At 29.0% G+C, this 23,048-nt stretch overlaps 4 protein-coding genes, 1 long non-coding RNA gene and 1 pseudogene across 7 annotated transcripts in view; 2 read left to right on the plus strand and 4 right to left on the minus strand.

Moving 5' to 3' along the window:
- Positions 1 to 2,186: 2,186 nt before the first annotated feature.
- Positions 2,187 to 3,311, minus strand: LOC119679036 (adenosylhomocysteinase-like 1). The gene is made up of 2 exons (XM_038091184.1): positions 2,250 to 3,311; positions 2,187 to 2,195 (listed from the first exon to the last, which is right to left on the minus strand). Exons 1-2 carry the CDS (start codon positions 2,718 to 2,720, stop codon positions 2,187 to 2,189), a joined length of 480 nt encoding a protein of 159 aa, XP_037947112.1. The 5' UTR covers positions 2,721 to 3,311.
- Positions 3,312 to 7,544: 4,233 nt separating this feature from the next.
- Positions 7,545 to 8,811, minus strand: LOC119669381. The gene is made up of 4 exons (XM_038079247.1): positions 8,619 to 8,811; positions 8,408 to 8,511; positions 8,141 to 8,337; positions 7,545 to 8,082 (listed from the first exon to the last, which is right to left on the minus strand). The coding sequence occupies exons 1-4, from the start codon at positions 8,734 to 8,736 to the stop codon at positions 7,659 to 7,661; spliced, it is 843 nt and encodes a 280-aa protein (XP_037935175.1). The 5' UTR covers positions 8,737 to 8,811; the 3' UTR covers positions 7,545 to 7,658.
- A 916-nt stretch (positions 8,812 to 9,727) lies between these two features.
- LOC119664674 lies at positions 9,728 to 10,199 on the plus strand. The gene is made up of 3 exons (XR_005251239.1): positions 9,728 to 9,755; positions 9,891 to 9,927; positions 9,985 to 10,199. It is a non-coding gene; the product is annotated as an uncharacterized LOC119664674 (long non-coding RNA).
- A 770-nt stretch (positions 10,200 to 10,969) lies between these two features.
- Positions 10,970 to 23,048, plus strand: part of LOC119673198 (UTP--glucose-1-phosphate uridylyltransferase) — a 37,181-nt gene continuing 25,102 nt past the window's right edge. For 2 of the 3 annotated variants that reach the window (XM_038084433.1, XM_038084434.1), the window contains exon 1: positions 21,219 to 21,353. In XM_038084433.1, the coding sequence (XP_037940361.1) occupies positions 21,321 to 21,353 (33 nt within the window). In that variant the 5' untranslated portion in view covers positions 21,219 to 21,320. Of the gene's footprint in view, positions 11,061 to 21,218; positions 21,354 to 23,048 lie in introns of those variants that run through there. The other variant, XM_038084435.1, reaches the window with a different exon arrangement.
- On the minus strand, positions 11,068 to 12,039 carry LOC119673199 (small VCP/p97-interacting protein). The gene is made up of 3 exons (XM_038084436.1): positions 11,518 to 12,039; positions 11,265 to 11,432; positions 11,068 to 11,212 (listed from the first exon to the last, which is right to left on the minus strand). The coding sequence occupies exons 1-3, from the start codon at positions 11,578 to 11,580 to the stop codon at positions 11,198 to 11,200; spliced, it is 246 nt and encodes an 81-aa protein (XP_037940364.1). The 5' UTR covers positions 11,581 to 12,039; the 3' UTR covers positions 11,068 to 11,197.
- On the minus strand, positions 18,737 to 20,232 carry LOC119673200 (annotated as a pseudogene).

The following is a 23,048-nucleotide window of genomic DNA, read 5'->3' on the forward strand; positions in this document are numbered from 1 at the left end:
ATCACAACTGAACACCTCACTTGATGACTACTCAAAGGAAATCTAAAACTGTATTAATAGTCTTAAGGTATATTTATCAATCTACGCTTAAGCTAAGTAATGCTTTAATGTTCGATATATTAATCTAAAAATTCTCTTATGCCATTTTCGATTGTTAAGTCTCGAGCGTTATATATAACACTTAAAATTTATGCAAAACACTCAAAATTAGTTTATAACACTCTAGATACTCTGCCTGAGTAGCAAGATTACTCTGATATTAACAGCTGTTTTAAATAATTTGACAATAAAATGTGATATGATTCGACATATGTATTTATGAAATATTATACGTTCAATAACACAACTACAGAAATGTTAGATTACACTAAAAATTTTCAATTTGGCAACAAAAGATTGATAGATCGAGAGTAAACTAAATTGAATGCAGATTTACTAATCGAAAAAGCCATTAAATCTAAATTTAAATAAATTTCATTTTAATATCATTTATACACTTAACTGTGCATTGTAGGATTGACACTACGTCATTTACTGGTTCAAACATTATCATTTAATATTTTTCAATGACTAGAAGACACCATGAAACATAACAAACTATAACTTTTGCTGTGATATATTTTTAAAAACAATTAAAGAGTTCATGGCAAAAATATTTCTTAAAAAATCATCAAGTAAAGCTGTATGGTCAGCCAAAAATTCAATTAATTAAAATAATATAAAAATGAATTTTTGTTGTTGTAGTTCACTACTTTTCGAAAAAACTCTTTACCAAGTAATTTATTAATACATTCAAACTTCCATAACTTGAAGTCCAATTTTGCAAAGAAAAGGTTCGATTTATGGAGACTTCGAGTTAAAGAATATTTTTATATTTTTTTTTTATTTTTGAAAGAAACTAAAATTACAATACTGAAATTAAACAGTACTGAAATTAAAGTCCTAGGGTTTGGGACTTTAATTTTTTTCTTATTTTCAATAAAAAGAGATTCCACTTTATTCATACTCTTATAGTGATCATCAGTTGTACTGTCATTCGTTTGCAAATATGAATTCAAAATATTGAATGAGTCTTCTACTTCTTTCTTAGAAGGCTGATGAACAATTACATCCACTGAACCCTCATCATCACTTTCCGTTGTGCTTAAAATGGGATCCAGTAATTTAGAGCTATAGTGCTCTATATCATCATCTGTAGGAAAGCTTGATATGCAAATTTCATTGTCAAGCTCAATATAATCGTTAAGAGTAGCATTGGAATTTATTTTATTTAGTTTAAACCACGCTGGCATCGACTGGCATTTGCACAAAGAAGCAACAACAAACAGAAAAAATTAAACATTTGGTTTGGAAAAAGGGACTTTCCCTAACAGCAAAATACATATATACTTAAAACAAAAATTCGATTTATAGAATGCACTTTCCCATATTTCTATTGGCACGTGACAATACTTTTATTCGAATTATAGAGAAGTTCAAGTTATAGAAGAACAATTGTATGTAATTTGCTCTCTAAAACCTTGGTGCACTGTTTTTGGTTCGAGTTATAGAAATTCGAGTTATCGAAGTTTAACTATAATTGTATAATTGTTTAAAAAAATCGTATTCAATTTATCGCTGGGGATAGCTGAATACCTAAAACTATCGATCCTATCTCATATGACGTCCTTTGTGTTTGCTACTCATATAAGTGCATATGAGTATTGATACTTTATATTCCGCTCGGTACTACAAACTGGCGGCAGCAAGCAACTACTAAACGGGCTGTCTGGCGAAGACTACTCGACGCGCCCAAAGACGACTCACGTCTATAATGGCCAACTAAGCAAAGTAAGTAAGTCAATTTTGACGATCAAGTGCCGTTCAACAAGGCTAACAAAAATGTTCAACCGTAAAGGGACAACAGCAGATTCCTATAGGATACAATAATAATAATAACAACAAGATATATTTCGCTCAAGATTTACTGACTAAAAATGAAAATTTCACTAAACGTGTATCTCAATTGAAGGAGTTACCCAAGATTTACTAACCAAAAGCGGCACAAATTATTACTTTCCCTTTTCATAAACTATTTTGCATTATTTATCCAATAAATAATTATTTTTCCCAATTATTTGCTTTAACAATAAACCACCTTACTTATTTGTGTCTTATTGTGAAATCCACACTCATATGGTTTCCCACTAAAATGACTAAAATTTAATAAAATTCATTTAATGTTAAAAACGAAAGACAATAAAACTCACTTGTGTCGAGTAGATATTGCAAGCAGCCCAACGTACTCTGGCCCCCAACTGCACAAGTGTTTCGATGAGCACAGCTGTTTGTGCATTGATATGAGTGCAGCCCACGATTTTTGCATCCTTCAGCGGTTTATCCTCAGCCGCACGCTTCCGCAAAGCCATTATGCCGGGCATTTCCTGTTCGGCAATTTCGATTTCCCTGCGACCAAACGTGTGCTGGGCAGCGACGTTGCGCACGCAAAAATCTGAATTGCCTTTGGTGTTCTTTTGGACTTTCTCACGTGGCGGCAGTTCGTCACCATCATCGGAACTACTGCCCGTGTACGACTGAGAGCTGAACGAATCTGTCGAACTGGCAGATAGGGAACGGCTTCTATAACGACTCGTTTTCTTTAAAGCGCTAGAATGTTTGCTCTCCTGCTTATCACCACTGGAACCAGGATCTGGTATAGGCGTGTCATCCAAATTATTCATTATGTCAATATTTTAAACAAATAAAATTTGTCTTCTCGTTATCAAAATGATTTACTAGGCTAAATGCTCTAGATATTTTTTTTTGTTGTTTTTACTGCTGTTTTTTTTTTTGTGATAAGATATATATTGTCTGCGTGACAACAACAAAAACAATGAACAAATATTTTTGGAAGATGTTTTGTTTGAGACTTAAATTTATGTTTTTTTTTTTTTTGTTTTCTGCACAATACGCTCACGTAATGCTCACGTGATGACAATTTAATTGAAAATTGTCTTGCCCTTCTTTGCTGCTGCTTTATTTGCAAGTATGTAAGCCTCTCCGCTGCGATTGATGTTTGTCAATTAAAAAAAATTTAATAACACCAAAAACAAAAACCAGTTCAAACACGGACAAACAATAGCTCAACTCAATTGTGTAGCAGCACTGAAGTTAATTGAAATGAATAATTGAATGGGTGCGTTTATTGTAAAATAAAAAAATTAAATAATTCCAGAAATATTTAGGAAACTTTTGCGGCGGACACAAAAATTGAAGAAACAACACGACACCGAACACAGACTGAGAAGTTCCAAACAAAAACTGAACTACATATATAACAGATAAATCATACAAGGCGCCGACAGGGTTGCCTTGTTGCAATACAACGGCAGATAATAAATGCGTGTTATGTAATGATTTTAGTAAAAGTTTTTTAAAATAAAATAATATAATATATACCAAACTGTATAATATATATACACACATTTTTAAAAGTGTATTAATTAATACATAAAGTTTTGAAATTGTAAACCTTATTTTATGTATATAATTATTTTAATATTGCAGAAACATTGTGTCATTGCGTTGTGAATAACGAAAAAAGTACTATTGATTAAAAAAATTTTGATACAAAATTTTTCAACTTTGCTACTTAAAAATGAAAATTTAAACAAAACAAAATACGAATCAATTAAATTATGCCTTGAGTAGCAACAATTATTTTAAGTTATACATTTGTATATACATATATTTATGTGTACATATATATGTGAATCATTTAATTATCATGTTATTTTAATTAGTATAATTTATCATAAACATATCAAAAATAATTCGCATATATTAAAAATTTGGATATTATTTTGGAAAAATTTTTTTATAATAAGCGGTTAAAATTATATTAAACAAACATTTACATATATACACACAAATATATTTGAACATATATAATTATACATATAAAAATGTATACATATGTCAAATTTTTGATTGACTTATTTATTCAAAAATATATCGTGTGTAATTTTTTTAATTTGTTTTTATTATTATTAATTGTTTTTTTGATATCATCTCATGAATTAGTTTTTAATACGTTTTTTATTAACAAAAGAACAGCAATTCCAGTTTGCATGCTATATTTGTATGTACATTTATTATAACGTAATTTTTTTTCCTATAAGTATATATATACAATGTATTTTTATTTTGATATATACATACGTATATAAAATATGTGTAAGCGACATCTGTTTTATAATTTATTGCTTTGTATCATTTTAATATGAATATATACTCATCAACAGTTCTATGTTACCCATTACCAACTCAACCATATATAACTTTACATGATAAAGTATATCCATATAAGTTTTGAATATCTGTCGTTATAAGTAGTGATTATCTCTTTTTGTTCCTTCTCAATTTCATTATGCTTAGAAGAAGTAGTTGCTACACCATTTCTGAATTTGGCAGGGTTATATGTATGTCGAAATCACACAACTGTAATGAGAATGTGTCTTCAATTACTCCAGTTAATGTTTCTAGAACTCAATGAATTAAAAACACCATGGACCACAAGAAGTACATTCACGATTTCACATTTAGTATTAAAAATTGTTTTTTTAGATTTAATCCTAAAGTAGCTTTTTAAGGTACATATATTTTAAAAATTGAAAATATCATTAACTGAAGATAAATACCTAACTTTTCACGTAAAGAAGATCCACTGTTTAACTGTTCCTCTTCCCCTGCAACTGTCAATTGTTTTCTAACACAAATTCTTAATATTTTTACTGGTTCCTTTATTTTGACATGATCTAGTTTTGGAACCCCACACACTTATCCACTAACATCTCTCTTCTCCTCCTCTTCTTATTCTCAACATATGTTTCTATCACTGTGACAAGCGCTATAATTACAACCTTAGTAAGTATTCGAGATGCTTGGGTTCTCTTAACGAGCTAGAATTCAACTCAAATGGGTACCTGGACACAAGAACATCTCGGTTAACTGCAAGGCAGATGAGTTTGCCAAGATAGACACTCTGTTCTCTGATAATTATCGCGGGTAACTGCAGGGCAGATGACCTTGCCAAGGCGGACACTCTGTTTTCTGAAAAATATTTCTCGGTTGATAGTATCCCACTGGTAAGGGCTAAGCTGATAAATAATTGAAAATATTTGCGAATGGGTTAAGATGTCAACCTTACAATTCTATAAACTTGGATAAGTCCGTTATGTTTCAGGATAAAAATTCCATCAGGTCGGTAACGGTACGACGATTGAAGATTTCAGATCTTCTCCTAGTCAAATATTGACACATGAAGTAGAGCATAACAGATATTGGTACATTAAGTTCGTAGACGACTTCTTGGTACTATATGGAAGTTGCATGTACCTTTGTTTCACACTGTGCAGTTTTTAACCCTTTATCATCTTACCATCATTATGTTAAGAGTAAGGTGTTACTTTTAAAAAAAATAACTTAACAAATTCTTCGTCTATAACATACAGATTAAAGTTTATATATAGAATTTTAAGTACCGGTACTCACAACCATCCGCAACACAAACGCGGTACCATAAGTCGCTTGGATTAGAAATACATTAAGACTGAAAAGTTTTCGGAAATTCTCATTTAAAATTCGCGCGCTGTATATTTTTCGATATTTTAAGTTTATGTAGTTTGGCAGCCCTGTCCTTAATTACTATGCCAAAAATGAGCGCGATCTGTCAGACAGTTCGTTTACGGCAGCTGTTGAAACCAGTTCACCTCAGTAGTGCGTTGCGAAATGTCTTCGACGGTCGTACGACCGTCCTGAAAGGCTTTGTACCACTCATAAACTTGAGTTTTCGATAAAACTGATTCCCCATAAGCCTTTTGTAGCATTCGCAACGATTCTGCACACGAAATTTCGTTCGAAACACAAAATTTGATGCAAACTCTTTGTTCAATATTTTTTTCCATTGTTTTTTTCGCAACGCACTACTGAGGTGAACTGGTTTCAACAGCTGCCGTAAACGAACTGTCTGACAGATCGCGCTCATTTTTGGCATAGTAATTGTCCTTAATTGCTGCCAAACTACATAAACTTAAAATATCGAAAAATATACAGCGCGCGAATTTTAAATGAGAATTTCCGAAAACTTTTCGGTCTTAATGTATTATATCACATTGCGTATTGGACAAGAATAGTTGCGGGGCTGCGTTAATCCAAACTTAGAGGTGTGTATTTTTCACCACAAATGCGCTAGATTTGCGAAACCGCACGGTCGTGAATGTTCATATATACTATAAGTAGATTCTACCATCAATTCTCAAAGTGTTCCCAACAATTCAATACAATTCAATGATGTCGCTCATATACTTTGATGTCTCAATGCACACCCAATTTCAGTCCTATAGATCTTAAGCATCAATCCATTGAAATGACAAAGTTTCTTCAGCTCGATCCAGGTTTTAACTAAATCTTTCTTATCTCATATTCATTCTTTATTCCAAAAAACATTTCTTCTCTATCCCAACTCAAGCATTTCAAAAAACATCTCTTCTTCTCTATCTCAAGTCGAGCATTCCAAACAAATATTGTGATAGAAAAGAGGGGGCTTCTCTATCCCAACTTAAGCATTCCAAAAAACCCCTTTCTTCCCTATCCTAACCCAAACATTCCAAACAACCCCTCTTCTTCTATATTTCAACTCAAGCATTCCAAATAATCTCTCTTCTTTTTTTATTCCAACCCACGTTTCTTACGTTGCAATTCTTTTTGTTTTCTGTAATTTAGATCTCCTCTAGCTACAACAACAATAGTAGATTCCTCATTCACTTCATGCATTTCTATATGTATTTGTCTTATGAATGTATGAGACTAACAATTTAAATATATCTCACCAGCTATATAACAGCGAAGAATCTATTTATGACCTGTTTTAGAAGTCGTTTTACAACCATGCGTTGAGAAATGTAAATCCTATTTTAATTTCGATCAAGACGTTGCAGTCATTCATTTATGTAGTTCATCTTTCGATGTTGTACTCCTATTATAAAGAGACTCTTAAGGCACTTATATCTGAAAAAGAAAGAGTACCAAATTGGGTAGCAAGTTTAGATAGGTTTACTGCAAGATTCCCTTCCATGCAAGTTGATTTTATATTTGAAACATTTTAAACTAGATTACGCTCACTCCTTGCTCACGTTTTCATGCTTTGGTGTTGATGTTTGTTCTAGTTTATACCACATTTATTAAGTATTATCTTTACATTAAATATATCTTATAATTATACATATGAATTTATTTATAAGCCTAAGAACACATTTATAAACCTACAAGAAATTAACGGAGCACTTTCCGAGAAATGTGTGTATGAGAATAAAAAAATGATTCATATGCAGCACTAAATGTTTAAATATAATATATAGACATATATATATATACGTTAAATATACTCTTATCAGCGAAATACATTTTTACACTTTGGAATTTTTTTTATTAAAGTATACATATATATATAATTAAAACAATAGTTTAATAAAATAAATTTAAAAAAAAATATTTGTTATTCTGTAAATACAACTTAAAATATTCGATTTCTTTAAGATAAATTTTGTTAAACAATGGAAGTACGAATTCTAGTAAATCACTAATTAACAGATCACTTGCATAAACATATATTCGATATTTTACATTTCTTTATAACCACAGATTTCATTATCGGACTCATCGGTCACCAAATGAGCTTCTGTTAAAAGTCCACTTTCATACAATTCGAAAGTTTCATTTAAATCTTTATTCGACATAGGTCCCTTTTTGGCATTCTCCTTTATAAAGTTAACAACCATGTTTTCATCCACTACAGACAGCTGTAGACTCTTACCCCAAGCGATTAATGCCATAGGACGTTCCGGACTGAGTAATAACGAGGGAGTTATAATGTGTCGATACATACAGCTGGAAACTGTTTTCTGCAATAATTCGACTTGTTTTGTGTAAGCGCAAGGATGATAAAGCATCACTATAGCACCTTCTGCAACACTGCGTAACCAACGTTGTGGTGGCAGGAATTGATAAGTACCATATTTGGGTGGTAATAAACGAAAAGCGCCACTAAAAATATAAATGATTAATTATTTTTAAACGGAAATAGTAGTTTTTTGTAACTAACTGAGTGGGTATTTTATCATCATATCTTATGGTTTCATTTAAACATTTCATTGCAGGTCTATACGCTGGTGGTATGAATTCCTCATGGAGCAACGCTTTACGGTTTAAGCTCGGTGTGAACATTGTACGATTGGCAAGGCAGAGGTAATTGTAAGAATGACGTATATCATTTGGATTAAAATCACGGCCAATTAATGTCTATAAATATGTAAGAAAATATTTAAGTTTACAATTGTTATTAATACTTTTCTTGGAAAAAGCATCAAACCTTATCATCACAACTGTTTGAGGAACTAATAATATCATTTTCTGCATCTTTTCTTGCGGGACTTACTGTAGTTCGTGTGTTTGGTGGAAATGGAAACCATTTGCCTATAAAAAATGAATATCAATATAATTAGACACCTGCTATCAAATTTAATAGTTCATAAAAAATGTGTGACGAATTCTGTTTTAGTAATTCTATTGCGTGTACATACCCGTCCACGATTCTACTTCTTTATTCTCATTATAGGCTGGCAGCTTTCTTTTAATTGATTTACTTTCAATTCTTAATAACACAAGTGCAAAACAAAATAAATGAAACCATTTAATCATAATTAAATGAAAATAATTTTTAAAAAATGGAAAAATAAACAAGGAAATTCCAAAGCAATAACGTTGCCAACCGAAACTCAAAACAAAACAAATAGAAAATGGACTTGTTGCAACACAGCTGTTTTTTTGTCTTTTATTTTCCATCAAATTCGTATTCTACGTGCTAACTTTAACCCATCAGGAACATTATTTTAAGCAAATTTTTATATATAGTAATATTGTGCTCATATCATTATAAGCTGTTTTATTACAATAACTAAAACAGAGGTTTTAGTTTAAAACTGATGTCTACGCTAATCGTATTAATTAGTTTAGGTTAGAGCAAAGTTGTTTTATTTTATCGGAAAAATATATATATTTTTATATGTTGGATGCTAGCGATTTATCACGCTTAATTTTAAAATGTTTTCTGTCAGCAAATGAGTTAATATTTTTTCAAGTAAGTGTTTTTCCATGTTTTGAAGTGTTTTATAAATTACATATTATAATGTAGCTGTGTTTGGAGGACATAAGATTGGTCTTCGTCTGTATATACCTAACTGTCTGCTGGAATTTTCGCAAGGTAATCCTGTTTTAAACGTAATTAATACACATGGTAGAGTTCCCATATGTGTGAAAAGTAATAACGATATGTTTCACTTTCAAATATTTGTTCTATTGATTTATAATTCTTTTCCAAAAGTTTCCCTAAAGCTTGGATTGCATAGTTTTAGATAGTTCTTAACATATGATTTGTATTTTTCTAAGAGTATTTATCTTTTTTAGGTAATTTATAGTAATGATATGTATTACATTAATAGTACGTTTCCACTGTTTACTTAGTAAGCTTAACTCACTAAGTAAATTGCATTAATCATACAAAAAGCTTAACATGTAGTAAACAAAATTCGACCGAAATTATACCAACAATGACGAATGCAACATTGGAAATTATAGAAATTTGACATATTTGACACAAGAGACAAAATATGAACATAAACAAAAAAATCAGGTGAAATGTAAACATAATCCAACAAGAGGTAAGAATTTTTTAAAATATTATATTATTTATAAATAAAATATATAAATGATATATTAAAATAAGTTTCTATATCAAATATATTTGTGCTATCATTATACAATGTTATTTATTTAACAAAAAATATTCATTTCAGTTGGATATCAGGGCAGATAATGAATAAGAGCTCACAAGTTTGTATGGTGAATTTATAATCTTTGTAATTTAATAAAATTAAATATTAATATTAGTAAAAAACAAAAGAATTGGGAATATGTGGACTGAGGGCGGTAAGCAGTTATTTACATTGGCAACATAATGGAAGCAATACCTAGAAGAAAAAGTAACGAGGTTGATGAAAATATGCTAGAGAGAGTTAATAGACTAATCAATTTTGAAGTTGGAAAGAGGATATCCGCACGAAAAACCCGTAATGGACGTATTGACTAATGACTAGTTAATATATTTTTTTTTATTTTTTAATTCTATTTTTGAATATACCATAACTATAGGGCATTTTATTTTTAATTTTTTTCATTTCTTTATTTATGATTAATGTGGTTATAGTGAATTTTATTTTTAATTTATAAGTTATTAGTTTTATTATTAGTTGAAATAAAACTTACTGAAAATCATTGCACGTTCTTTTCTATATGCAACAACTGCTACATTCATGTTATGAACAATTTAACAAACATTCTACATTTTTTGAATATACAATGTTTTCTTCTAACAATACAAAATTTAATGTCAGTTCTTATTATTTAAAATATAAACAAAGAAAAGCTCTACAACTAGAAATGTTTGACACATAAAAACTCTTTCCCATTTTTTAAGTCACGTGTGCTAATGTAAACGACAAAAAGCTCAATGTTACTTAGTGTCTTACTAAATAAGCAATGGAAGTGTGGTATTATTCTGATAAATGACGTACTCATAATACACATAGTTAAAAAAAAGAAAACTGTTACATCTATATGTGCTTTATCTATTACTTAGAAAAGCTAAAGCAGAAAAGCTAAATCGCAGTTTAAACAAGACCGCATGCATATATACACATACATTAAATTTTTAATTATGATTTTATTTTATATAAATTTTTAACATTTTTTGTTACAAAACAGTAAACAAAAAAAAAAAAAATAACAAAAACAATATTAACAAAAGTGCTATTATTATTAAATATATAAATATTTATTTGTAAATGTATTATCAAAACAATAACAAAATAACCGTATATATATGACAAATTTATATTAAAATCCAATATTTGGTATAAACTCTTAGTGAAATACTATTACAAGTGTAAGACAATATGAGTAATAAAGTATGTATGCATATATAAAATTTAATTTCATACGTTTTTATAGAAAATTTAATAAACACTTTTGGTTTGATAGAATGTAGTTGACCATTTCATGTATAGGTCCAGTTCATAAATTACTGCTACTGCTGCATTTAAGTTCAATTTGCTTGCCACTAAATTAAATACGATTAAATATATTATAAATTATAATTATATTATTTAAACCTTTAATGTTGGTTGTCCACCACTACGTGCAGCTTCTTGTTCACGTCGTTCTAGATCTTCTTGTCGCTGTTGCTGCCTACGCACATTTTCAGGATTTTTAATACCTCTATGTTCGTTTTCTAAACGTCTACGTTCAGCTGCCTCCAGTTGTTGTTGTCTTCTCGTTTCCTAAAGAAAATAAACTTTCGCTAGTAAATTTTCCAAAAAAACACAACGCAAATTCTTTTGTTAAACTTGTTGTATATGTTCTTACCGGCGAAGGCATTAAATTTGCTTCTTCCGAGCTGCCTCCGCAACATGATGAACATATGCCCATTGTAATTTGATTTATTTAAAAATAAATTTAATATTTTTGTGATTTAGCAATAAAATACACAACTTTAAGGCTTCTGCGTTTTCTTTGTTGCTCTTTTTTGAAGTTTCTGCGTGTTTACAAATGTTTGTGTGTGTATTTAAGATATCATATGTTTTTCTTCATTTCGCTTTATCACTATTGTATGTTAAGAGACTTGGCAGCACTTGCTGTTGGCTTTTGTTGCCAAAAGTTTTGTTTTGTTGTTTTTGCTGTGCTTTTTTTTTTTGTTTGAAACTCTTATACGTTGTGTTTTGCGAAACGCAAGAAGATATTTGTCGGTTTATTTGCTTTTGTTATGATTTTGTAGCGATTTGGTTATCGTTGGCTCCCGCGTGTGATACATTTGACATTATTTTATTGTTCAAAAAAAAAAATTATAATTCTTATCAATTCAATTATTTTATAAATATTTTATTAGTTATAAATCATTGAAATTTAACAATGTTGAGTGTTCCGGAAAAAGTAAGTATTTTAAAAATTGCAGTGTTTTTTTAATGACCAATGACCAAAGTTTCTAACGACGGAAATCATATGCGATACTCAAGAATGTTTCAACTTTTGCAGCTGCAGTGTGCATGATTTGAATATGTGCAAGTGCAATGAACTTAGAAGTGAAACAGCAGTTACAATTTTTGTTGTTGTATTTTTTAAATTAACAGTCATCTGTTATTGTTATGCCAGTGAAGAAACGTTTGCAATGACCTTCAATTGACCTAGAGCAAGTGCACAACGTAAAATTTGGTACTAATAAAATATTTAGTAAATAAATTACGCAAAATATTAAAAGAAAAAAAATAAATTAAAATAAAACAAAAATATTCTGCCTTTAATGATTATCATTAATGTTAAATATGATGATAATTATTTCAGTTTCTTACATTAAATTTGCTAAATGTTGTTTTCTTAATTTTATTTACTCAAGTTCTAGTTTTATTTTTTTTTTGTGTTTTGCGCGTGTCGTTCAATTGATTTAATTAAGTTTATTGGTGGGAACATCGGCGAGAGCAGATGCAAGTGTCTCATGTAATGATAATTAACTCAACATAATAATGATAAAATAAATAATGAACATGAATGAATAAAATATAAATTAAGGTTTATGTCTTTTGTAAATATAAACTTAATTCTTATTTTTAATGTTGTTTTCGTGTGATATTAAACTATTTCGTTATGCACTATTGAATTATTTTTCCGCGTTAATAATAAATTTTTTTTTTGTACTATTACATTTTGTCTTGTATAATAAATAATATTTTTGTCGTGTAATATTAAATTTTTTTATTAATAAACTTTATTTTTTTATTAATAAAAAAATTTTAATCACATAGAGATCAGTAGTTCCCTACCTTTTTTTTACCAAGTATCGCTATGATATATTTGTTTTTAGTAGGGACCACAAAGTTTAAGAATAATAAACTACAAACTTTGAAAACACGAATTTTTTATAACTCGAATTTTCTATAACTCAAATTTTCTATAACTGGAACTGAAAAGAGTGCAACAAGGTTTTAGAGAGCAAAGTACGTAGAATTCTGCTTCCATAACTCGAACTTCTATAACTCGAACTTCTCTATAATTCGAATAAAAGTATCGTCACGTGCCAATAGGAATGTGGGAAAGTGCATTCTATAAGTCGAATTTTTGTTTTTAGTATGAATCCATTTTGGTTTTAAGGGAAATCCCCTTTTCCAAACCAAATGTTTAATTTTTACTTTCTTATGACAGTCGCTGGCATAGAATTGGCATTGCTTCTGCAGAATATGACCTCTAAATTGCAATCTCTTGATCAGGGAGTAATTCAAAAAAGTGAAAGCGTATAGAAGCAAATAAAAAGCAGGATATTACACTTATGGATCGCATAAATCATGTAATAAATAAAAGCTTGAGATATTGGTGTCAAACGATAGTGCACTGCTTTAAAAAGTTGGATTTGGTGAATTTTCTACATGGGACGACATTCCCTTTTGTTTTTTTGAATAACATTGATTAAGACCCTGAATTGATGGAACAGAATTATGAAGCATTGTTTAAAGTAAATAAAATAACTTCTAATGCTACTCTTGATAACATTGAGCTTGACAAAGAAATTTGTACATCAGGCTTTCCTACAGACGATAAATATTATTCAGCATTATAGCTCTTAATTAGTGAACTCGATTCTAAGCGCAAAAAAAAAATGATGATGAGGGTTCGGTGGATGAAATTGTTCACCGACTCATTATAAATATTCTGAATTTTAATTTACAAACGTATAATACTACAACAGATAATCATTATAAGGCTTGAAATAAATTGGAATCTCTTTTTACTGAAAATAAAAAAAAAATTAGTGAACACCTTCACTCTACTTACGCATGCAATCATAAATCGGCATATAAATATGTTTACGCATATTGCAATAAACAATTATCAACAAAAACATTATCAGTAGCAACAACAATGAGAAAGGTAGGTAGGGCAAGCAATGGAGTAGCAAGTATAACTGTTATATGAGTCACCATAGTTTTTAGGCACATTCAGAAAAATAAATACAATGTAAATATAATATATTAACAACTTTTTTCATTACGCAATATGTCGATATAGCTTAGTTCTCCAGATATAGAGGTTTAAGGTTGGAAAACCACTAACGATGTGTCGGTTGTTGTTATCAGTTTATATATTATATATATATTAGAGTTAGAGAGTGTGTGTAATTTTGACCAAGTGAGAAAGTTTAAACCTCGATATCTTTATATAAGTCTTACTTAAAAATTTTCTCAGCTTAGGTGAGTTTATTTCAATCGGTTTTTGGATTAAACCTCGATATCTTTATATAAATCTTACTTAAAAATTTTCTCAGTTTAGGTGACTTTACTTCACTCGGTTTTTGGATTGAAGCACCGTACAAATAAGAATTTAGCTATTTATGTTTTTTTTTTCGAATGACGCCTAGGCATAACAAAACATTAACGAGGGGTTAACATTTATATTAAGAAAAATTTTATACAATTGAAGAAAAAACTATTTTTTGTAAATAAATGTTTATATTACATGTAGTTTTTTTATCTCTTTGTGGTTAATATTAAATGCATTCTTTTACAACTAGTCGTGTCACAGCACAACAAAAAGAACACGTTCCTTTATATTTCTTACGCCTATGGTAGACCATGTAAAATGTAATTCATTATCAAAATAATATGAAAAATATTTTAAAATAAAGTTTGTGCGTCACTATAGCTTTACATAATCCAAAAAAATAATAAAATAAATTTTATTTTAAAAATTATTGATTTACATTAACATTGCACTAAGCGTAACTTCCTTGTTATCGTTCATGTAAAAATAAAATCTAAAAATATTAATCAGTAAATTTTTATTTTGTAAATATCATCTTGAATAAGCATATTGATAAGAAATTTAATATCATTTGTATACCCTCTACATATATATTGTACTATATGATAATGGTATATTAACTTTGTCACAAGATTTGTAACTGACAGATGTGTAAGACTGGGTAAAATGCATATATGTTTATGGATATATCTGTTGGTATGCTTGTTTCAGATGAAGTTTGGAAGGTCATGTAGTGCCAAAGAAAATGTTATATTTAAAAAAAATAAAATAAAAAACAAATCCTCACAAAAAAGAAAGCCAGAAAGAAGAAATTGAAATTAGAAGAGATAGACTTATAAGATACATTGAAAAAAAAAACACCAGAACAACGTGCAGTTTACTTATAATGTAAGTGAAGTTGTATGCGAAAACTGACAGCCTATCCTACTTAGCACTATCTAATCTTAGAGTAATCACTCTCCGAACGGGGAATACACTGATCTTAGATCAATCACTGAATAATCATGAAGCTTATAAGGAATACATAAATTAGTTTATGAGATGGGTGGGACCCTGTAGTACCCTCAGCTATCAAAGAGTAAAAGTGCCCAGTTGCGCTGACTCGAAAAAAGGATCAACATACATACATAATGTAAGTGAATTCAGTGTTCTTATGTTAAAGTAAATGAAACACCAGCACAACGTAGTGCGCGAATTGAAGTGAATTTTCAAGGACTGTAACAATTTTTGCTATGATAAAACATCAATGCTAAGATGAATAAAATGTATGTACTTTTCTACGTAATTTTACCTATATGTTTAGTAAATTTTCAAAAACTCTGTGTGAAAGGTGTTAAGTTATGAGAAAGTCGAACCACAGTTTTTTTACTTCTTTCATTAAATATATTTTTCATTTTTTAATATGCTAAGAAAAACATATTAAATTATGAGTTTTTCGAACTGAAATTATCATTACTCAATATGATAAGCAGCATATTCATATTTTTACACAGGATTGAACTTCTTAGTCTTATTTAATGGCTTATCTCATGTCTCATATAAAATATCTCTCAATTTGCCCGTCAAGATTTTTTTTGAAATATGAATCATTATCTATAAAAAAACAGAATTAAAGTTAAATTATAATATACTTTCCTTTTTTATATATAATAAAAAAAAATTTAACTACAATTAAATCTACTTAATTAATTTAATTTAATTATTCATGAAATATAAGTATTTTTCATGTAGTATTATTTTAAATGAAAAAAAAAAAAAAAATAAATAAATTTAATTGTAAAAATCAATTAGAACGAAGGAAAGGCAAGTTTGGTTAACTCACGCGAAGTCATTACTTTTAATTTGATAGGTTCAAAGTTATAAGCCTGACAGTTGTGGTCTAACAATAATATAAGGACTTGTAAAAAAAACGAAAATTTCTAAATACCACTGATGACTATTATTTGGCAGTAAAATAGCTATATAGAAATAGCTATACAGTTAGTCAAAAATTTCAATTAAAAAATAAAATAAAGCTTTGTTGTTATGATTCGCTACTATTCAAAAACCATTTTACATAAGAATGCATTAATGGTATATAAAGTTTGTCTAAATGTTTGTGACGTAGTAAACTTAGACAGATGAAAATATTAAAGTGAAATTAAAAAAACATATAATATTAATTATTATTATTATTAAAACTATTTTCGTAAAACCGACAAGGTACTGCTTCCATAAGAGTCCTATTGTACGAATTTCGCTTTTAATTATATGAAGCCCTTTAAAGCTTTGTGAACAAAGTCCAGAACTACATCTGGAAAAGAACTAACAAAGTGAATAGCAAATAATTATTGGAATGGACGCAAGTCCCATGGTTTGATAACTGTACTAGAAGAAACTGTGCACAATTATATCGACATCTACAGTTGAATTGTAGGTGTTGTGAATATATATAAATTTACAATATTTATAAATATTGATTTACTATATCTAAAATAAACTGAGGTATCATTTTTATAAATTTATTAAGTTTTACATTTGAAAACACTTTTTTTGAAGTGAACGTGAATCTACTTATTTACCGTTTTTAAGAATTTCTTAAGCGTTATATTTAAAAGTAATATTTTATATGAATTAACATCTTATAGGTGACTACGAGTACTTCGTAGTTTTAATTGTAAGAGTAATTACACATTTAAAAGCATTTTTTATTATTTAACATCTAATAGGTCACTATGAGTATTTGGTCAAAATCTTCTTCTTTAATTATTTGTTCACTACTTTGAACTTAAATTTAATTTGTTACACTATTTACGAATTCCTTAATTCCTTAAAAGCACTTCTTTTTTTTTTTTTTGAAGTGACAACTGATAGGTCAATACGAGTACTTGGTCAACATTTTTTCTTATTCAATTTTTTTTATTGATTTAACTGGAATGGATTTAAATCAAATTAGTTACTAGTTTTAAAAATTCTTTATTGTTACATTTATAGGCACTATTTTTTTTTGAAGTCATTTAGAGTCCTTGCTCCAAATTTCTTCTTTAATAATTTTTCATTGGTTTAATTAAAAGGGACTTAAATCTAGTTCGTTACCGGTTTTACCGGTTTCTTAATTGTGCATTTGGAAGCACTATTTTTTTGAAGTGATGTCTAATAGATCACTACGCGTACTTGGTCAGCAATTCTTCTTTAATTTTGCTATCGGTTTAAAAATTATTACACCAATTTTTTTTTTAATTTTATCGCAATATTTCAATTAATAATTTTGACAATGTGCCGAAAAATTTATTTTTATCATTTTACAACATGAACCTATATTTTTCGAAGATATTACGAGACAAAGTTAGAGCACTTGACACTTATGGCGTTTTCGATTGGTAAATCTGGATTCAATCTAGATTTACTCTGGATCTGTCAAATTTTGTTGCCCAATCGAACATTTTTAGTGCAATCTAACATTTTTGAAGTAGTGTTAGTAAGCTTTTGACAAGTCACATACATTGCGTGTCATTACAAATAAAAAGTCGTTAGAAATGGATGACGAAATTGAATACCTTATTGATGCTTTTGGTAAATAAATTAAAATATATAATATAATTGCTGTCATCATATAAATTTAATATAAATTTTAGATGATGTTGAAAATATCTTAAGTCAAGCTCAGCCGCCTCGGAAATGGCTAGAAGAAGATACAAAGTATATGCTTGACCTATACGTTAAGGAGCAGCAACATATTGGACCACTTAAAAAATTTAAAAACAAAAAAGCAATGTGGGAAAGTATTGGTTGCGAGCTATCGTTGAAATTCGCAGGCGTTTATACTGGCACTCAAGTGGAAAGTCGCTACAAGTGCGTAACTCGTCGGACAAAAAAGGCGATAGAAAACAATTTTACAACCGGAGCTGCATTTATAGAAACGCCGTATGATGACGAAATGGCACAAATTGTAGCACAAGATGACTCACTGTGCCCTGAAGTTGCAATTGCGCCTGGCAGAGTTTTTCGAAAATTTGCCATTTCAGACCACACTACAGAAACGTCTACTTTAAGTTGCTCATCATCGTCACCTATTCCATTAGTTTCACGTACTACAAAAAGAAAAACAGCGCAAGAGAAATATTTTGATAAATATTTTGATTTGCAAGAAAAAAAAATGAAACTGCAGCAAGAAATAGAGAAAAATAAGCAACGTAGACACGAGGAAACAACAGAAATTTTAAAAAAGATTCTTGAAAAATATAATTGATGTAAATACATCAATAAATATATATATTACTGTAAAGCTAAATTTTTTTAATATAAAAAAATATAAATATAAAATAGAAATTTTGAATATTACTCTAAAATGTTTCAGATATTCTATTGCGTTTCAATTTGCCCATGTGCTGTAAAACAGTCTCTGAAAAACCCAACTGCTCACTTGAGATTTCGCCACGATGTTCCCTGCTAACTACCTCTGCACTTACAACATTTTCCATCCAATCATCCTTTTCCTCAATGCAAAGATTATGAAGTACGCAGCAGCCAAGCACAAACTTACACATTCTTTCCACAGAAAAAAAATCCAAATGACTTAACTGTCGCCATCGTTGTTTCAGCAATGCGAAAGAATTTTCAATACTAACACGAGTTTGACTATGTTTTTTATTGAATGTTTTTTGTTGTTGGGATAGGTCTCCATAATCCTTATACGGAGTTAACAAATATTCTCTCAAAGGATATGCTGAATCACCCAATATGTGGAATTGGTCAACACACACAGAAGAAAGCTCCTTGGATATCGGTGACAATTTGTATATTCGAGCATCATGAATTTTACTAGGTGATCCAACGAATACATCTAAAAATCTTTTGTTAGCATCACAAATAGCTTGTAATGTTATAGACAATAATCCGTGTCTATTTATGTACGTAGACCGTATTTTATTGGCTGGTTTTCTAACATAAATGTATGTGCCATCAATGCACCCTAATACATTTCGAAATCCTGCAATCTATAAAATATTTGTAGTATATGAATTTTTTCTAATGTATTGGAAGATTTTACTTGAAAAAATTGTTGGGCGTTGCTATCTTTTTCATCACCGCTTGGCATTCTTATAACTTTGGCTGATATATCGAATAAAAAATCCGATACGCAAGATATATATTTATGTACACTTGAAGATGCTACGTGGAATAAATTGGCTACTTCTCTGTAAGTGGTTTTGTTGCCTGCAAACCTGCAAATTGAGTTGTATGTAAGAATTATTAATACATATTCAGAAATATGTAATAAGCACCACAAAAATATAAGACATTGCGTTTCAGAACTACATTCCATCTTTCCGCCAGCACTTATTTTATGTTTATAATGCGAAGATTTTCCAAACTGATCAATTATTTTTTCTGCAGTTAAACGACTAACTCGAAAATTTTCTCTAAACTGCATAAATTATTTTTACAAATTGCATAAATAAACAAATTGAATTTTAATATTCTCACTAACTTCTTTTTCTGTGTATTTGTACACAACATTTACGACAAAATCTTCAACTCTGTTTTTTTCCGTTTTTCCAAATTGTATCAATTGGAAAAATATGTCTTCATCTGAAGATGAATCTTCAGATGACAGTGCATTTGCAGCCAAATGTGCAATAATTTTTAATTTATCCATTTTTTAAAAACGACCATCAAATATAACGAACAATTCACACTTTTTCATCTGTCAAATCATATAAAACAGCTGTTAATTTCAGGGTAATCTTGCTACTCTGGCAAAAAATCCAGATTGTTATAAATCAATCTCAAGTGTTATACATTAATCTCGAGTGTTATACAGATTTACCAATCGAAAATAAAAATTGCATTAGATTGTTATAAATTAATCTCGAGTGTTATAAATTTTGCCCCAGATTTACCAATCGAAAACCACATTAGTTTTATCACTGAGGCTCGTTGGTGTGCTGCTTCAACTGATAAGAAGAGGCATTATAACGATTCAGTAATGAAAATGTACGCATTTCATAATTGACTGATACATTTTCGAGTACTTCGTGCTCATTCAAGTCGTTGGCTTCGCACAGTATCAGTCGAGTCGTCCGGCATATAGTCGACGATATACTAATCGCGTTTGTTTTATTTTCACAATTTTTTTTTTGTTTTGTTTTTCTTTCTGTTTTTTTTTTGCTACTTACTACTTGTCTATGTACGTTTCATTCTGAAAAAAATAGTTAAAATTTTTTTAAATGTTCATAAGCGTTTGTTTGTCGCGTCAATTTCTCACTGTGTACTCGGCTTTTGTTGGTTTTGCGCTGAAGCTTCTACGTTTGCAATTTATAAAAACGAATTCAAATTTAAATTTGAAATGTTTTTAATTCACAGTTTAGTCGCGAACGTTCCTCAACATAGTAAAAACTTAAATTAAAAAAAAAAAAATAATTTATAACAATTTAAAAAAAAAATATTAATTTTACTAAAAATACAATACAAAGTAATTTTATTTTAATTACAATTAAACACTTAGTGGGCACGCGTTTTAACGAATTTTTATGCAAATTGAATATTAATAAAAATATTAACTACACAAAGCCGGTTACTAAATATTTATAATTTTGTTATTTAATATTAGTTACTAGTTGCTTTGTTAATTTATATTATTAACTATTTTATGACAGCAAATTTTGCATGAATCGCGTCGTTTAAAAGTTTTAGTGGTTAAAAAAAAATCCTCGTCATTCAATCATCGCAATAGAATAAATCAATAATATTTATCATATTTTTTATTTTTTTGTAAATAGATAAAAAATTATAAGCAAAATTTTTAAGTTGACTTTTTTCCCATTTTAACTATTTAACTTTGATTAATTTCTATTCTAACTAATAACCACAACAGTGGAAATATGAGTCGCGCCATTGATGTTCTTCTCGAGCGTGTAAGTTTTTATTCTATAAATTCCCTTCATTTCTAATCATATCATCACATTGAGATCACTAATTTGTTGACATATTTAGTTTTACTAAAATTAAATGCGTATTTTTAAATAGTATTTAAAAATATACATTATTATTGTTTTTTTATTTGTTTGATTAATAAAATTTTAATTTATTCAAAAACGTTTTCCTCCAAATTGTACGTTCACAGTTTAAGTGCAGGTCAAGTACCGTGCTTTGCTTATCGTGCTTAAAAGTTATCATCTTCAGAGTATTTTTATTTTGTTTATTTTTCATTTATTCATTATTATTTTTGTTTATTTTTATAAATTTTTACTTAATTATAATTAAACGCAATGCTGCTCTCAAGAAATTATCTGCAAATATTAAGACACCTCGCCAATTTTTTTTTTTCGCTACACTACATATTTTAGTTTATTTGTGAGAAGACAAAAATTTTCGATAAAAATTAAAAAGAAAAAAATAATATTTATTATATCAACAAATGTTCAAGTGTTTTTTTTTTGTATTATAAAAAATATAAAAACTATTATTAATTCCCCCGATATAGGTTAATGTGCTTAAACTTGACTAAAAGTTATCTAAAATAATTTTTTTATTAAAACAAATTAAACTGTTATAGAAAAGATAAAAAAATTTATGTGTATTGTGTATATGTTACTATAAATATTATAAGATATAGGATGTAACCTATTAAGTAATCTAAGTTCAGGCTGTGATTCTTAACTTCAATCAATGGGTCTTTAGGAAAAGATGGAGAGGAACCGAAATTCAGATTGTGAAAGAAAAGTAAACCAAAAAATATCCTTCAAATAAGCTCAGTTTCTATGAGACAGAGATTTTTTTTCATACGAATCTTTTTATTTCTGGTACCAACGAATTCATTTCTGAACATTTTTAAAATGAAAGGGTCTCACCCTTTCACCCTTTCATGATATTTCATACGATATATCATGTTTCCTGTAATAAGGAGTCGATTCCTGAATTATTTTCAGTTAAGAGGCACCCAACAGAGATTTATTTTTCATACGAATCTTTTTATTTCTGGTACCAAAGCATCGATTCCTGAACTTCTCAAAAATGAAATGGTCTCCCCGTTCATACGATCTCCCCGTTCTTGTAGTAAGGAATCGATACCTAAATCATTTTCAGTTAGAAGACACCTAACAAAAAAATAATAAATACGACAATTTATTTTGTTCTACACTTGGAATTGATTTTAATTAAGTGTGTGTTGATATATTATATACAAACTGGGATATAATAATTATAATGATTCAAAATAATTACTTGTAATTAATAAACTTGAAAGCAATATTTTTGTACGCTATTATTTCCGAAACGTAATAATAAAGTTTTTATATATTTAAGAGAATGATAACATATAAAAAAAGAAATAATATATACATACACGGTTGCCACTTATGGTACTTTAGTACCAAAATTGGTACTTCTTTTTTCGTTTGGTACTCTGGTACTCATGTTCAAAAAATGGTACATTTTCGGCGACCCAACTTTATTGTGGATATTGTATTGTTTTATACTTTTTGTACATTTTATATAAATTGTATTTTCTTATAAAAAGACAATAGAAAAATTTTGGACCTTTTTTTACAGAAATGGTACCTTTTTAAACCAATTTTGGTACAGAAAAAAATTTTCAAGTGGCAACCGTG

Source organism: Teleopsis dalmanni, chromosome 1, assembly GCF_002237135.1.
Source record: "Teleopsis dalmanni isolate 2A chromosome 1, ASM223713v2, whole genome shotgun sequence".
Classification (NCBI taxonomy): domain Eukaryota; kingdom Metazoa; phylum Arthropoda; class Insecta; order Diptera; family Diopsidae; genus Teleopsis; species Teleopsis dalmanni.